We start from the raw sequence: 18,413 nt of genomic DNA, 5'->3' as shown, positions 1-18,413 counted from the left end.
GTCTTTGCCCTGCAAATCTTTCTTTCCCTATCCCTCTTTTACTGTACGAGTGTACCTGGGCCCTATGCAGAATCCCTGCCCCTCCCCCCACCTGCACGTTCTGAATTTATACAAATAAACTCACCGTCTGAGTTTACCCTATCATCCGTCTACTGTGGGGTTAATAGAAAATTAAATCACACCAAAACTGAGCTGTTAGGTAGTACGCCACCACTAATAATAAAAATCTTTATAATGATCTTTATTGTCACAAGCAGGCTTACATCAACACTAATGAAATTACTGTGAAAAGACCCGAGTCGCCACACTCTGGCGCCTGTTCGGGTACACTGAGGGAGAATTTAGAATGTCCAAAACACCTAACATCGCGTCTTTCGGGACTTGAGAGGAGAAACCGGAGAACCCGGAGGAAACCCACATAGACACAGGAAGAACATGCAGACTCTGCACAGACAGTGATCCAAGCCGGGAATCGAACCTGGGACCCTGGTGTTGTGAAGCAACAGTGCTAACCCTGTGCTACCGTGCGAGGGCTCCCCTCCTTTAAGGGGAATTCCTGCCCTGTTCTTAATAATTTTTATTGTCACAAGCAGGCATACATTAACACTGCAATGAAGTTACTATGAAAAGCCCTAGTCGCCACATCCCAGCACCTGTTCGGGAACAGAGGAAGAATTCAGAATGTCCAAATTACCTAACAGCATGTATTTTGGGACTTGTGGGAGGAAACCGGAGCACCCGGAGGAAACCCACGCAAACATGGGGAGAATGTGCCAACTCCGCACAGTGACCCAAACCGGAATCGAACATGTGACCCCGGCGTTGTCAAGCAACAATGCTAACCAGTTCATATTCACTGTAGGTCAAGGGGAAACAAATGGTACACACCCAGTGGCCTCTGTGGAGGTTACAACAATCACAAACACCAGAAGGGCCCAAAACCTGGCTACGCTCGATGGCGGCATGGGTAGCAATTTGAAATTAGTGAGCAAATTACGTAGTCAAGCTCTGACTTTATTTGGCGGCACCACCGATGTCCCGCATCGATTACTTGTACACACAGATCGAACACTGAACAAGTATATCTCTGTAATTCTAGTCTTTATTATCCTTGGCTTCACATCAAAAAGGCCAGTGGGAAATTCTGTGGCTGTCAGGGGCACCAAGAGGAAACATTTGTTGCTGAGTGTCAAGCAGAAAGTGTAGTTCCTAATGCATCCAGAGAAGGGCACGTCAGTGAAAAGATTAAATGAAGAGGGTGGTGTTTATGACTTGAAGAAACAAAAGGAGAAGCTAATTAAATTTTATGCTGACAGTGATGTGACCAAATTAATGGGTACTAGGAAAACATTCCAAGGACAAAGTGTTACCAAAGTGGATAAGACAGCATCGGAGCGAGAAATATCCACTGGATCACTTCATTCCCATGGTCCAAGCAAAGTACTCCATGAAGAGCTTGGTCTAACAATGCCATGTGACTACTCCTCAGGATGACATACAAAATTTAAAGACGCCATGGTGTTCATCTGCTGAAAAGTATGCGGTGAAAAAGCTTTAGCTGGCCACAAAGCTGCAGAGTCATACCTGGATGAACTTTCCATGATATCAGAAGATATTGCTCCTTGATAATTGTGCTGCACACCCTGACTCAGAACGTCTCATCAGAGACAATGGGCAAAATTCTCCGTAGCCGATGCCGAAATTGGGAACGGCAATCGGGCGGAGAATGGCTTCCGATGCCAGAATTGGGGCAGGCGCTGGTTTGACACCAGTTCGTGATACTCAGCCCCCTCCAAATTGGCGACATCGGGACGTGTGCCGCCGCAAAGTTATTGGCGCGTCATCAGCCAGCCCACCCACAATGTCCCATCTCCAATGGGTCGAGTTCCCGACGGCGCGGGCCATGTGTGGTCTCAGCGGTCACGAGCCTGGCGTGCCGACTGCGGAAAGTGCCCAGTGACGCCACACTCAGCAGAGATCCGTGCCGCTGCTTGGGGGCTTCTGCTAGGGCTGGGGGCGGGCGGGCTGTGGGGGTCGGATACGCAGTCCAGCATGACCGGCGCCATGTTTCCTGGTGCGACCGGCGGTGTTGGTGTGCGCGGCTGCAGCTTGTTAGGCTGCGCATGCGCGGCCCTGGACCCCATGATTCTCCGGCCGCTCTCCGCTTGATCTGCAGGTGATTCACGTGCCGCCGGTGCTAGCCCTTCACCAGTACAGGTGAGGGGTTCACGCCGATTTTCCTGTCATGAACCACTACGGGTCCTTGTTGACATCGGCAAGTAGAGGCAGGAACAGAGAATCCAGCCCAATGTTTTTGGAGTTTATTTGTCTGCCCTCATCCAGTCCATTGATCAAGGCATTCTCCAGGTACTGAATACAAGGTGCAAAGCTGAATTCATTTGCAAAATGTTCAATGCACCCAACAGGGGCTTGGGATTTAAAGAATTCGAAAAATAGTTTAATGTAAAAGATGCAAAGTGCTGCAAAGGCCTGGACCAATGTACCCCAAGATATTTTGATAAATGGATGGCACAACTTGTGGTCATTTACCATGTTCCTAAATGGGGATGATGAAAATGAACCTGATTTTAGTGGTTTCAGTGTTTGAGGGGAAAAAAAAAGTTGAAGATTTATTGGTGTATGCGAAGATTTTGTCACGTGCTGAAGCCAAGTTGTTGGACGAAGAAGCGGTGTAGATTGTCTGAATATTGACAGTTCATGTCTAACTCACAGGCAGTGAAATATGCAGCATGGACATGAATAAGAATAAAGAGAATGAAATTGATAATGAAGGTCAAGGAAGAAATTTATATATTGGATGAACAGGAAGAAAAGTGTTGATCGACAGGTGCATAAGCGTTACGGGGGAAATCGATTTGTGGGAAGAGCTTCATTCCGGAGCAGCATATTATGCAGGCCTACAAAATACAAGAGGTGTTGCTGAAAGAAAGGCACAGATATTTGCACCAACTTAAGCTACAGGACATGTTTAAAAGAAATAGGGTAGGGCCTTCAGTTTCCACAGCCGTGTCTGTATAACGACTACCACCCCAGACATTCCTTGTAGTTGAATTTAGAAGCAACAGAGGAGCTGATACAGTGGGGGGGAGAAAGGACAGATTTTGGAGGTGAAAGTCAACATTGTGCTGCTTAACTGCAACATGTTAAACACTTCCATGTACTTACCCAGCGCAGGTTTCCCAGATGTTGTCAAGCTGGGCTACAATCCTACAGTATATGGAGCCCAAACAAAGTTGAAAACCTCTGGTGCAATTGCAGCAATTAATCCTCTAAATTTACTTGCCTTTTGGCTGCAGGAAAATATGTGGATGCTTTAGATACATGTGTCTTTTCAAGTTTGATCTGGCTTGAATCAATGATGTGATCATACTGATATGCAAGAATACAAGCTTTCACTACCCTGGAGTAATACAGGTCATCAAGAGGGAGTACTCAACCAATCACCTGTTCCTGCTCCAAAATGGGACAATGGGAGTCAGACCAAAAAAGCAGAATAAGAGATTAGAATGACAGCATCCCAATAGTGCAGGAGGCCATTCGGCCTATTGAGTCTGCACTGACGCTCTGAAAGAACACCAAAACCTGTTCTTCCCCCAATTCAAATGTTCAAAATGGGAAATAGAAAGGAATGAGGCAGTGGTACGATTGTAAGTCACCACTAGGTGTTCAGCAAACTTTGAAAATGCTCAACAGTTCCAAATCTATCAATGAACAAACAAGTGACAAGTGGTAGCATACATTTTGCAAGAAAGTTCCAGTGCAACTGGTAAAGGACCTTGCAAATATTCTAACAGTCCTAACTGTACTGATTGAAAATAGCAGGACACTAATACTGAGCAGTTAGCATTTTACAAGTGAATGCACAGGAAGATCATGGTCAACAAACCAGTGTTCCTATCACAGAGCCTCATTGGTCTGAACGGCAGTTTGACAGTTGGACATCAACAGTGCTGGCCAATTCCCCGTGTACATTCCCATTGAGCAGCGCACAATCCTGAAATAAAACTTTATGTACACTTCAATTTTTAAAGTCTTACCAATGATTCGGCGATTGAAGTAATCTGGCAGCATTCTTTCACACACAGCTACGAGTAACCAAAAGGCTTCTTCTTCTTTAGCATAAAGCAGTAAAACAGACGTCAGAATGTTCATTGCCTAGGCAGGTGAATTGAAAGAAAGATAAAATGTTCAAGCTGTCATTGCATCACTCTACAATAAATTGCAATTACCAATATAACCTGCTCATCCACAAAAGCTAAGAAATGCATTTCACACAAGCCTACCAAGCAGAACATGAATCCAACAGTGAAGCAGACAGGTCTTTATGCCAAACTATGAAAGTTTCATGGCCACCATTAATGAGACTAGCTTTATATTCCAGATATACCAGCTGCAATGGTGGTATTTGAACCTATGTCCCCAGAACATTAGCCTGGGCCCCTGGATTACTAGTTCAGTGACATTGACAGTGACTAGTTCAGTGGCACGGTGACACAGTGGTTATCATTGCTGCCTCACAGCGTTAGGGATCCGTGTTCAATTCTGGCCTTGGGTCACTGTCTGTGTGGAATTTATATGTTCTTCCTGTGTCTACATGGGTTTCCTCTGGGTGCTCCGATTTCATCCCACAGTCCAGAAATGTGTGTGTTAGGTGGATTGCCAATGCTAAATTGCTCCTTAGTGTCTAGAGATGTGTAGGTTAGGTTATGGGGATTGGAGGGGGAGGGGGGGAGAGAAAGACAGAGAGAGAGAGAAGGCAAGAGAGAGAGAGAGAGAGAGAGCGAGAGAGAGAGAGAGAGAGAGAAAAAGTCGATGCAGACTCGATTGGCCGAATGGCCTCCTTCTGCACCGTAGGCACCATCTCCTCATTAGTGTGGGGGACGTTCATGGTTGTATAAAATTCAGGAACCGTCAGGACAAAGTTGTGTTACCCTATCCACCAACTTAAACACTCGGTCCTTCCAGAACCGGCAGACGATGGCAATAGTGTGCATCAAGATGCTCTGCAGCAACATGTCAAGCCTCCTTCCACAGAACCTTTCAAACCTGCAACCTCCACCACCTTGAATGCCAAGGGCAGGAGAAGCAAGGGAACATCATCACTTGCATGCTTCCCTTCTCAATAGCATTGTGGTTGCACCTACAACACATGAACTGAAGTGTTCTACAAGATGGGCCACTATCAACTTCTCAAGGGCAACGGAATGGAGAACAAACGCTGGCCCTGCTAGCACCACTCATAGCCCATGAAAGAATAAAAACCACAACTAAGCCAATACGTAGCTTGACTACATCGCTCACCCAGTTACCAGATGCTACCAATTAGGGCTTTGTCGGGTCAAATGGTCTGAGATTATCCACATTTAGTCTTTTTTTTAAAATAAATTTTATTGAAAAATTTTGAATTTATACAACAATAACGCACCATAGTAAAATACCAAAAATAACAATAATATTAACAATCATAAACATTCTCCCCACCTCCATGAACAACACAGCATTTTAACAATGCTAATTAACACAATATAAAGTTACAGAATAGACACTACAATAAGGAACACCCCCCCCCCCCCCCCCCCGGGTTGCTGCTGCTATTAACCAAGTTACCTATCTTTGAGCCAGGAAGTCCAGAAAAGGCTGCCATCGTTTATAGAACCCTTGTATTGATCCTCTCAGGGCAAATTTGACCCTTTCCAATTTTATAAATCCTGCCATGTCACTGATCCAGGTCTCCACACTTGGGGGCCTTGCATCCTTCCACTGTAGCAGAATCCTTCGTCGGGCTACTAGAGACGCAAAGGCCAGGACACCGGCCTCTTTCGCCTCCTGCACTCCCGGCTCTACCGCAACTCCAAAAACCGCGAGTCCCCACCCTGGTTTGACCCTGGATCCAACCACCCTCGACACCGTCCCCGCCACCCCCTTCCAGAATTCTTCCAGTGCTGGGCATGCCCAGAACATATGGGCGTGGTTCGCTGGACTCCCCGAATATCTGGTGCACCTGTCCTCACCCCCAAAGAACCTACTCATCCTAGTCCCGGACATGTGGGCCCGGTGCAGCACCTTAAATTGGATGAGACTAAGCCTCGCACATGAGGAGGAAGAGTTGACTCTCTCCAAGGCATCCGCCCAAGTCCCGTCCTCTATCTGCTCCCCAAGTTCCTCCTCCCATTTAGCCTTCAGCTCCTCCACTGACGACTCCTCCACCTCCTGCATTACCTTATAGATGTCAGACACCTTCCCCTCTCCGACCCACACCCCCGAAAGCACTCTGTCCATCGTCCCCCGCGACGGCAGCAGAGGGAATCCCTCTACCTGTCGCCTAGCAAACGCCTTTACCTGCAAGTATCTGAACATGTTCCCTTGGGGAAGGCCAAATTTATCTTCCAGTTCCCCCAGGCCCGCAAACCTCCCGCCAATAAACAGGTCCCTCAATTTGCTGATGCCCGCCCTTTGCCACCCCCTAAATCCCCCATCCTTGTTCCCCGGGATGAACCGATGGTTGCCACCCAGTGGAGCCTCCATCGAGCCCCCTGTTTCCCCCCGATGCTGTCTCCACTGTCCCCAGATTCTTAGGGTCGCCGCCACCACCGGGCTCGTGGTAAACCTCTTAGGTGAGAGCGGCAACGGTGCCGTTACCATGGCACCCAGGCTCGTACCTCTACATGACGCCATCTCCATCCACATTTAGTCTTGATACAATATTTGTGACAGCAAATCTGTTTAATTCTTTAGTATTGAATTTTGGAGTGATCATTTCCAACTAAGTGGCTCGTTCGATCCACTTCAGAGGTCATGATGTGTCCTCCACTTAATGAGACTAGAGTCACATATAGGCTGCTCTACTTAAAGAATTAATGAACTAGTTTAAGAAAAAAACAATTATGAAATGAAATGAAATGAAAAGCGCTTATTATCACGAGTAGGCTTGAATGAAGTTACTGTGAAAAGCCCCCAGTCACCACATTCCGGCGCCTGTTCGGGGAGGCTGGTAGGGGAATTGAACCGTGCTGCTGGCCTGCCTTGGTCTGCTTTAAAAGCCAGTGATTTAGCCCAGTGTGCTAAACCAGCAGCCCACAAATGATCAGGTTTATTAAATTCAATGTCACAACTTGTTATCTGAGGAGTGAAGTCAGAACTGAGAGATTGCTATCCCAATATCCTAGCCACTTATTCTATGCCATCCATTTGTGAACTAGAATAATTTGTGTATTGCTTCAACTATTGTACTACAGTGAACAGGGACTTTGCACAGAAACTGATGTCAAATGCAAATTATCAAGTTTTTTCTTTCCAGTAGATATTGAACACATAAAAACCACCCACCATCAAATTTAAGAGTTGCCAAACAAAGCTACTGGGAAATTGGAGGAGTTTCCCTTTGCTCAATATGAAGTGCGTACACAATCTACATAACAACCCTCCCCTCCTACCCAAGCGAAGACAGATCAAGCACCGCTGGGAGAGCCTAGGTTCAAGTGCGCACAGTCGAAACAGCAAAACTGACCAACGTGCAGCACTAGTAAACCTCCTGCTGCTTGCCGAGCTGGGATGTCCTACTTAATAAGACACTAGCTGTTATCTGCAGCTTCGTAAGTGAAATCTCAGCTAAGTCTAATTACTCCTCAAAGTCACATTAATGAAACTGGCCGGGCTAGCTGATTAATTATCAGCAACGCCGTGGGAATATTACGGACCTGCCAGGCATGTCACCTTGAAGTCACTTCCACCCACTTGACTAAAATAAATTACATGAATGCATAGACCATAAAGTGAGTGCCTCAACCAGTTTACATTTCCAATCAGACCAAATACATTTATTTCTAAAGTACGTCAAAGTGCTTCCAGCACTCCCAAGAATTCTGCGCAGAATTTTATTCTTGGTAGAACCTAAATTATTGCAGAACAATGTTGAGAGTTTCATTTGCATTCGGTTGGCTAGATATCACAAAAGAACCCCCAAGTGAAAATGCACAATTCAAGTTGACAAAGCATTACGAAACCACTTGGCAGTAAGGTAACAGGTCAAACCTGACAGTAGCCTATCTTAGGGTTCCGAGAAGCGTAGGCTGTGAGAACTCTCCTCAGCGCGGAGATGCCTGTGTCGCTTTGGAATGCTGGGTGTTCAGGCAGTGAGCGATGCAGGTCACGTTCTATTTCATCAGTAGCCAAGGTACAGGTACCCACTGATCTTTCCACTAACTCGGTATAATAACCAGGATGAGCGGCCATGTCGTTATTTGCACCTACAGATTGAAAATGTGACGTGGATCAGGATGAGGAAGGTAGCATTAGGCATACATTCAAAACACAGTTCAACCTAAAGTTAAATACTGGTCACGGGTTTAACAGCCATGTCCAGCCAGAATCAGAGTGGGATGCGGCCGGTAGATCCTGCGTGTCCCAGGATTCCTGATGGCTGTTACGCCTCACAAGATCTAACCAGATCCACAATGGGAGCGGGGGGGACCAAGTCTCACATGGTTAAGTCAGTTTAAAAACCCACTCAGCCATGCTGATGTCGGATCAAACGGCCACTAGGCATCTACCAGCCTTGCCGAAGAGAAACCGGCTGGATGCCATTCTGCACTGGTCTGCACACTCCAGGTGGCTGGCCTCTGGACAGGGTGACACCCTGGCACTGCTAGTGGTACCCAGGCATCTTGGCACTGCCAGGATGCCCAGATGGCACTGGCAGGTGCACTGTGGCATTTTGCCGGTGCCGGGGTTCAGGCCCGGGGGGGTCAAGGGATCAGGGCGCCATTTAAAAATGGTGTTCCGATCTCTCTCCTGCCAAAAGGTGCTCCGCTCATTCAGCTCCTCAGTGCAGGAAATTACGCTAAGTGTGGCCTCGGGGGGCGGGGTCCCGCCGGGACACGGAATAGCAACAAAGTGCCGTTAGATAGTGGGATCATTAATTAATCCAACCCAGAATGGATTCTGATTTTTTTTTTTTGTTCTTCTTACTCTCTCATTCACATTTATCCTGTTTTGACCTGAATAAAATGGATCGTTTTTGATTTTTTTAAAAAGTGTCAGCTTAAACAGCTCTCACTAAAGTCAAACTTCTTCCATCAGGATTTATCCAAAAGCAATTGTGTTCTCACACAATTTGGAAGGATCTGACAATGGTTAGAAGGATCAAGTAAAATATCATCTCTTATCTCCGCCGGGTCGGAGAATCGCCGGGGACCGGCTTCAATCTCCCGCCCCGCCATCTCCCGAAGTCTCCGGCACCAGAGTTTCGGCTGGGTGGGGGGGAATGGCGCCGGTTGTTAGGGCTTGGCCCCTAAAGGTGCGGAGACGGCCCGACGCCGGAGTGGTTCACGCCACTCCATCACGCCGGGAGCCCCCCGCCCCGCCAGATACGGGAGAATCCTGCCCCTGGTTTGCCAAGTCATCAGCCAACCGTTCTGATTTCATTGCTGGAGGGAGGGCATCAGTTAATGCAAAATTTCAGAAACACTGGCCGATGTATTTACAGGAAGGCGGAGAACGAAGAAGTCTGGAAACATTGAGGTTCGGCCGAATTCAGCAGGAGAACCTCATTTATTATGAATCTTTTCCATTTGCCTATAAAGGAAACCTATGTTGGAGGTATCAAATCCAAAGTTAAGTTATGAACTCATGTCACAATGCCCTCATTTGGATGCCATTATTATTTTACATGGGGTTTTAGTTGCCTACCCTCCTGGGCTAATATCTGCAATAACTCCAAGTTACTGGCACCTTAATTAATGTTAAAAGTTACTGCATTGTGACCACGAGTGGCACGGTAGCACAGTGGGTAGCACTGTTGCTTCACAGCGTCAGGTTCCCAGGTTCGATTCCCGACTTGGGTCACTGTCTGTGCGGAGTCTGCACGTTCTCCCCGTGTCTGCGTGGGTTTCCTCCGGGTGCTCCGGTTTCCTCCCACAAGTCCCAAGACGTGATGTTAGGTGATTTAGACATTCTGAATTCTCCCTCCGTGTACCTGAACAGGCGCCGGAATGTGGCGACTAGCGGCTTTTCGCAGTAACTTCATTGCAGTGTTAAATATAAGCCTACTTGTGACAATAAAGGTTATGTTTTTCTCCTAAATTAACTATATAACCAGCCCCAAGCACTCGTTCCTCTGTCGTCAAACAACTCCCACCCGAAACCTCAATTGCTGCCTCTCCAAGAGTTAAAAAGAAATGGAATGGCCTATGCTTTAAGAACAATTAAATTCTGTAAACTAGATTTGTGTAAATGTTCACTGCACTTTAAGGGGCATATTTCCTGTTATTTCTGAAAATTTCTAGAGTTAAACATAAAATATTTCTAAAGACATTTTCCATAATCACGCTATTAACGATACATACCAGAGAACAGTAACCAAAGTTCTCCTCTTAAGGCTTCTGGAATTCCTCTCATCACCAGATCCCTAGTCTTTTTGGTGCGAAACATACATACTCCATGACCATATTCTACAAAATGGATGTTCCACGATTGCACCTTCATCTTTTCTTTCAACTGTAAGGCACAAAAAAGCAGTTTAAAATTAACTCATTCTCAAATGTCACCCAGCACTTTTTTACCTCCACCACTGAAGGTGGTCATGTTTTTAACGCCCATTTGTTACTCTGTTTGTCTATGAACAATATAAACTGAAAAAAAGCAACCGACAGATTTCAACGAACCTTAATACAAAAGATAGGTACGGCCCAAGGAATATTTAATTTTTGGCAAGGATGCAAGTATCAGTTAACATTGGAAGATAGAGAAAATTATTTACTTCGTTTAAAAAAGAATGTTGTGAGTTGTTTGATGGAGAAAAGTTGTTGATTCTTTGGAATGTTGTGGATTGTCTCAGCTGTCAAAGTGTGAACCGAGTTTTCAAAGCAGGTTGTTGGATGTAGATTGACCCCAAGCTTCCTCAGTGAGATGGAAACTCTCAATAAAAAATATTTTTTTCAGCTCTGCAGTTACCGAGCATTAACCAGACAGAAAAAAGCTGCGTAATTATAATAACATTGCGTTAACGCAGTGTGGTGGAAATATGCGCTTTTGAATGCCCTCTTCACTTATATCGGTAATGAAATGAAAAGGATTTTTCTGCATATAGTTTGCATGTTGTGATATGGTACATGATATGATATACATTATACTTCAGCCCAGATATTATCTATCGACTTCTTTCTGGACATAAGTACACAGGTTAAAATGATGCTCTTATGTATTGTTAGTTTTGGTGAAAGAATAATTTGACAAAAAAAATTAACATTTTTGTTTTAACCACAAGATATTTTTCAACCGTTTATGAAAATTATAATTTCTATCATAATCAGAATATTTAACTTTCACTCATTAACACAGTAACACTCTAGAATATCAAACAATCTTGCAATAAACTTGTAACAGAAATTTAGATCAGAGGGTTGAGTTAATTTATTTGTCTGAATCTCAAACAATGGAAATCTGAATAAGTAATAATCAGTCAGTCTTCTTGGAATCTACTGCCATTAATCTGAAAGGTCTTCAGGTCGCAGTGGTAGAATTCAGGCAGCAAGCAGATAGAATGAGCTCATGGCATAAAGTCACATGAATAATAAGTTGTAATAAAAAGTACTTCTTGCGTAATTGCTTATTCTGAATAATTTTGCCAACAAAAAGAAAAACAAGTGAAAGACATTAGGTCGATTTATAACAGCATCCTGAGCAAGTCTGGCTCTACACACTAAATTCAATAACACCAAGTAACAGACTTGCCTCTGGCTACAGTCAGCATCTCTGGTGTCAAATACATACTGCACGGTAATGCCAAATAATTCACAAGATTTTCATTACGTTTATATAGTAGGCTGCTATTACAAAATCACTATTTACACACGGCCATTACAATTTATAAATTAACATATTATTGGATTTCTATCAAGACCATTTAAATAAAAATACAATGAAGTCACCTAAGTAAATTACTTAGGACCCAGCTGCCTATGATTGTGGTCAATTGTTCAAAGCAGCAAAATTCAGAAAAGTAACCAGAATAGATTCAATTAATCAGATTTTTTTTTGAGAAATGAAACCCAAGTTTCTCTCCTTCGAAAAATATTGTTCATTTTGTATTTTTGCAAATATTGGAATCATTGATTGTTTACAAACAAGAACTGGTGTATTATGCATCACCAAGAGGAATTCTCCCATCAGAGACAGGAAACAGTAAGTGGGCTCGACTCTAGATCAGCAACCCGTCTCACCTTGCGGTGCCCTAACCAGCTTTTGCCCATTTGACAGAGGGGGCATCTATGGTGCAGTTAGGGCTGTCTTTGCAGAGTAAGCAATCCAAGTCACCCCAATAGGTTCTTCCAAGATAAGGACAGCAACCACAATGTGACGAACAATGAACTTTGCAAAAAGCTTAGAAGACCAAAAGATACAGGAGCAGAATTAGGCCACCTGGCCCATCAAATCTGATCCGCCATTCGATCATGGCTGATATGTTCCTCATACTCCATTTTCCTGCCTTCCCCCATAACACTCGATCCCCTTATTAATCAAGAAATCCACTTATATTTGCAAGATAACCCATTAATCTAAAGAGAATTCAGGAGTAAAGTGGTGTAATTGGATTTCTTGGCCACAATTTCCAAGAAATTAAGACTCTGGTTGATGCTGCTATCAGGATAACAGCTAGGTAAAGAAAAATACTAATGAAAGCTAAATGGGGAATGCCATGTTTCAGCCTGTTGGGCTACAGCAGGACACAATCACAGAACTCATGGGTCATGTTGGAGCAAGCAAAGCTCTCCACAAATGGTCGGTTTTCTGTTTGGCAGGAAGTAAAGAGATCATCATAAGCGCTTAGTGAAGCAAAGTGCAAAGGAATTGAATCAGAAGGCAGCACGGTGGCACAGTGGTTAGCACTGCTTCCTACGGCATTAAGGACCCAGGTTCGATCTCGGCCCAGGGTCACTGTGTGTGTGAAGTTTGCACATTCTCCCTGTGTCTGTGTGGGTTCACCCCCACAATCCAAAGATCATAGAATTTACAGTACAGAAGGTCATTCGGCCCATCGAGTCTGCACCAGCTCTTGGAAAGAGCACCCTACTTAAGCCTACACCTCCACCGTATCCCATAACCCAGCAACCCCACCTAACCCAAGGGCAATTTAACATGGCCAATCCACCTAACCTGCACATCTTTGTACTGTGGGAGGAAACCGGAGCACCCAGAGGAAGCCCACGCAGACATGAGAAGAACGTGCAGGCTTCGCACAGACAGTGACCCAAGCCGGGAATCGAACCTGGGACCCTGGAGTTCTGAAGCAATTATGCCAACCACTATGCTAACGTGCTGCCCAAAAGCTCATAAGACCATAAGATATAGAAGCAGAATTAGGCCACTTGGGCCATCGAATCTGCTCCGCCATTCGATCATGGCTGATATGTTCCTCATACCCCATTTTCCTGCCTTCTTCCCAGTCCCCTTATTAATCACAAAATCTGCAAGATATGCAGGTTAGGTGATTGGCCACACTAAATTGCCCTTAATTGGAAATAAATAATTGGATACACTGGAATTTTAAAAAATGTAACAAAGGAATTGAATCTGAGAATTGATATGAATAGCTCAGACATGCGAAGGAGCTGACTGCTTTTATCAGGTGGCCAGACTGTGAACCAGGGTGTTGCTGGCATATTGCTTGGAAAGGAACTTTGTGCCATCAGGACTGTCATGATTTTAGGGAAAGAGCATTTGTATGGCGGCAGGGTGGTGCAGTGGTTAGCACTGCTGCTTCATGGCGCTGAGGACCTGGGTTCAATCCTGGCTCTGGATCCCTGTCTGTGTGGAGTTTGCACATTCTCCCAGTGTCTGTGTGGGTCTCACCACAAAGATGTGCAGGCTAAGTGGAATGGCCTCACTAAATTACCCCTTAATTGAAAAAAAATTGGGTACTTTAAATTTATAAACAAATAGTGAAAGATCGTTTGTAGAATAAAGCCCTGTTGGTGTTAACTGCATCCAGAGATGTTAGATAGAAGGATCTCAGATGGCAAGCGGCAAATCCGTTGTTTGGGAAGAGACCCTACATACCAGAAGCTGACTTTCAAAGGCTGAGACACTGCATGTGGTGCCAGACTTGTGCAGGGAACGAAAGAGAGTTGCTAGACATATCTTTGTTGTATTGACCATTTAAAGTAAAATATGTTTATATTGAAATACTCTTTGTCCATTAATACGTACTTAATTCTTTGTTGACTTTACTGCAAAACTTTACAGTAAAAGTGAAATCTTGTCCATTGATTTAGACAGGCTTGTTAGGGGATTCCTTTCTTTTCAAATTATTGACCCCATTGGAGATCGTAACAACAGTCATCACAGGACATAGCCACCGATGTATGCTGGCTTCCTCCAGTTCCTCCAAGGCAAAAAGGTGAACACTATGTGCAAACGTGAGGGCAGGATGTAGGTCTAAGTGGGCCACTGTGGCATTATTTAGATGTAACCTGTTAGAAGTCAATTAGGATCACTCTGTAAATAGATTAACTTTTTGTCAGCATGATATTTGCAATTTCTTTAACTTTGTGCTTTATCGTAATAACCATGAATGCACAAACTAGTAATCCTCACTGGAAACAGTTAAAACTCTCTGTGATGATAGAATTGCATAGGAAGTCATTCCTTGCCAAAGTGCAGGCTTGGAACTTGAACACCTGTGTAACCTGGGAGTTCATCAGCAGACCCTCTCCTGTGCCAGATGATCCCTCAGAGTCATGGCTTTCTAGATTCCTGGAAAGACCTCAATCTGACACCTCGGGCCTGAACACTGACATGCCGCACGGCGGAAGGATCCCCTCCATGTCCATGCCCAATGCTCTCCCCAAATTCTGCTCTATGCTCTGCCTCTGATAAAATCAGTCCCTGCATTTGCAAGGGTCATTCCTCATTAATAGGCAATGTTATGAAGAATATAACAGACTGTGACCATTTTGAGACAACCGTGCAGGTGTGTAATGTGGGACCACACAGTGAAAGCACATCTATAGCAGGCCAATGGACTGCTTAATGGAAGATTCTGGTGAGAATATGGCACACATTGCAAGGCCTCTGTGGCTCATACTGTGGCATTTGAATATGAGAGACTATGTCCTCAGAAAGATAGCCCATTTGCCCCCCCACAGAGGATCCATCCATGGACTTTGGGGTTGGGATGGAATAGTTGCAGAAGGCTTGACTGGTGGAGGATGAAAGTATCCTGGCAGCTACCAGAAAAGTGCTCAGAGACATGAGGGAAACTTTTCCTGGGGTCACAAACCAGCTGCACAGCATGTGATAACCCTTCCTTTTAATGAACCTCTCCACTCAGTCAGTTGGTGCATTGATGGTGACATAGGCACAGTCAATTATGACGCAGGGGCAACACAGTGACGCAGTGGTTAGCACTGCTGCCTCACGACGTCAAGGACCTTGGTTCGATCCCGGCCCCCGGGTCACTGTCCGTGTGGAGTTAGCAAATTCTCCCCCTGTCTGTGTGAGTCTCAGCCCCACAGCCCAAAAAGATGTGCACGGGGTAAGTGAATTGACCACTCTAAGAATTGGTATGCTAATTTATTTACTTTTTTAAAATGCTCTGGAATCACGTTGGCGAAACCCAATGCTCTCAAGCCTACAAAGTTTTACTGCTAAGGAATTTAATGTGGTCTCCGGCCATGGCGAAGAGGGCATCAGACACGATGGGCGAGATTCTCCGCAAACGCGGAGAATCGTAAACGCTGACGTGGGACAGGCCGTGACCCACGGCAGCCTTTACGCCCACTTCCAGGGCCGATTCTCCCCCCTGGGCGGGGCTAGGAGCACGGCCCCGTGCGTCACGGCGGCGCGGCCTTGGCAACGGTCGTCAAGGCCCCACGTCAAGCATCTCGCCAGCTGACGCGGCCGATGACGTCAGCCGCACATGCGCAGGTTGGACAACGCCAACCCGCACATGCGCAGTTGGCGTTTTTTTCCCTCAGCCGCCCCGCAAGTCGTGACGGCTTGATCTTGCGGGGCGGCCGAGGGAAAAGAGTGCGTCCGTCACGGACGCAAGGCCCGCGATCGGTGGGCACTGATCGCGGGCCTATGCCCCCCTTGGTACGGCCGTCGTACTGCCGTGCTAATCGGGCGCCCAGATGCCCCAAACGGGCACCTGGCGCCCGTTTCACGACAGCAGCGAGCAGGTGTTTGCTGCCGTGTTAAAACGGGCGCGGAGGCCTGGCCGCTCGGCCCATCGGCCTCGGAGAATCGCCGCTCGCCGTTTTGGGGGGGGGGGGGGGGGGGGAGGAGAATAGTGGGAGGGCGTGAAAAATGTCGGGAGGCCCTCCCGCTATTCTCCCACCCGGCGTGGGGGGCGGAGAATAGCCCCCCAAGGCTATGAATTATTTATTGTTACTTAATTTCTTTTGGAACCTAAAAAAGGCAAATTAGCTCCTTTTATTGTGCTGTAAAATGTGCCCCAACTTGCAAAATGTACCTTCCACTGCACAGATGTGAATTCTTTCATTTTGCATCACCTCTATACTTACATGGAAATTTTTGGGAAGTTAAAAAAACACATTTTTTCCCTCTTGATTCACCCCATTTGGTGGCTCAGATGAGACGTATTCAACTGTGTTTTATATACTGTCTGTACAGGGAACAATGAGGGGACAAGAATCCACAGTACGTCCACTCTCATTCGGCAATGCATTTTAAAAAATGTTACAAATTCCAGAAAAAAAATAGCAGTAATGTGGAAGCGATTATTTTTTCTTTTTTTACAACAGAATAACTGGGTGCAGCAGTATGTCAGTGCAGGATTTCAGAACACCCAAATATTGCAGTAATATATCATACTGGGCACAGTAACAAGTTAAATCTGTAAGTCAGCAAATCATAAACATATTTATCCATTTCACTGAAGGTCACAGCAGAAGTGATGCAAAACATCCATACAATAATCAGCAGATTTTAACGCACCAGGGAATAAGAGTTATTTACCATTTTTGAATCTAGATTTTCTGCATCTTGTGGGTGAAAAACTCTCATCAATGCTTCAGTATTGACGATTTTACTGCTTTCTTTAGGCAGTCCACTTGATTGATCACCAGCAGACGAAGCTGACAGGCTATCATGTTCAAAGAAGGTGCTGTCTTCCTGAGAACTCTTTGGACACGATTCCTGCCAAGAAATAAGAAAGATGTAGCATGGGTCAGGTGGGGTTGCCTGTAAGATGCAGCCTGTATACTGGGAAGAAATAATGTATTCGTTGGTTCATCACAAAAGAGCAAAATACTGTGGATGCTGGAAATCATAGAGAAATAGAAAATGTTGGAAACACTCGGACGTTGGGCAGCACAGTAGCACGTGGATAGCACTGTGGCTTCACAGCGCCAGGATCCTAGGTTCAATTCCCCGCTGGGTCACTGTCTGTGCAGAGTCTGCACGTTCTCCCAGTGTCTGCGTGGGTTTTCTCCGGGTGCTCCGGTTTCCTCCCACAGTACAAAGACATGCAGGTTAGGTGGATTGGCCATACTAAATTGCCCTTGGTGTCCAAAAAGGTTAGGAGGGATTATTGGGTTACAGAGATAGGGTGGAAGTGAGAGCTTAAGTGGTTGGTGCAGACTCGATGGGCCAAATGTCCTCCTTCTGCACTGTATGTTCTATGATAACTGAAATTGCTATGTATATTGTATTTTGCAGTAATATTAAAGAATTTAGTTTAAGGTATCCAAACTGGCTGCAAAAGAGGCAATTAAGGAGTTGTAAAAGTGAGATCATCATTTAATTCAACCATGTATTTGTTTACAAAGAGGCCGAATGGAACTTTGTTATGGTTTCTAGAGATAGCCTGGAGAGTGGGTCATTTGAGACATTATGTTTAGACTTAAGCAGGTCAGGGGATAACGATGTGTGGGATAAAATGACGTAATTACTATGAGAATCCATGTCTGTTCTTTGTTATAGGTTTGGCAGTCTGCTACGAGCTTTTAAATTGAGTTGCAGATTTTGCCAAATTCTGTCAGGTGAGCAGTAGTCTGACAAAGATAGAAGGATCTGCTCTCTCTCTCTCAGCAGTGCAGTAAGCATTCACCTGTAATGGGCTTCGCTTAATTGGAGATAGAGATGGTATGAGTTAGTCGTAAAAAGTGTTTCCTTGGAGTTTAGGAACTATTTAACTGTTAAGTGAAAGGCTATTTTCTGTGATGTTGTGATTCAGTGTTAATAATGTTTTTTAAAAATACATATTATTCAGTCATCACACCTGGGATGAAGTATCCTTCCCTCAGAGTTTTACAAATTGAAAAAATCATTGGGGTCTCGCCTGGTTTCTTAACATAAATTGGGGTCTGGTCCGGGATCTTTACAATAGGGAATGCTGTGCAAAGTGATTATCACGCATCTTTTATTTTGAC

General features: G+C 45.1%; 1 protein-coding gene across 2 annotated transcripts in view; it reads right to left on the bottom strand.

Annotated features, from left to right (window-relative positions):
- Positions 1 to 18,413, bottom strand: part of tbc1d8b (TBC1 domain family member 8B) — a 70,552-nt gene that overhangs the window by 23,269 nt on the left and 28,870 nt on the right. For both annotated transcript variants that reach the window (XR_005457636.1, XM_038774677.1), the window contains exons 8-11: positions 16,999 to 17,178; positions 10,365 to 10,515; positions 8,053 to 8,267; positions 4,059 to 4,176 (exon numbers count right to left, since the gene is read on the bottom strand). Coding sequence is in view for 1 of the 2 variants with exons in the window: in XM_038774677.1 (XP_038630605.1) it covers positions 4,059 to 4,176; positions 8,053 to 8,267; positions 10,365 to 10,515; positions 16,999 to 17,178 (664 nt within the window). In the remaining variant the exon portion in view is untranslated. The remainder of the gene's footprint in view (positions 1 to 4,058; positions 4,177 to 8,052; positions 8,268 to 10,364; positions 10,516 to 16,998; positions 17,179 to 18,413) is intronic.

Source organism: Scyliorhinus canicula, chromosome 17 (assembly GCF_902713615.1).
Source record: "Scyliorhinus canicula chromosome 17, sScyCan1.1, whole genome shotgun sequence".
Taxonomy (NCBI): domain Eukaryota; kingdom Metazoa; phylum Chordata; class Chondrichthyes; order Carcharhiniformes; family Scyliorhinidae; genus Scyliorhinus; species Scyliorhinus canicula.
This window is presented reverse-complemented; position numbering and strand designations above follow the sequence as displayed.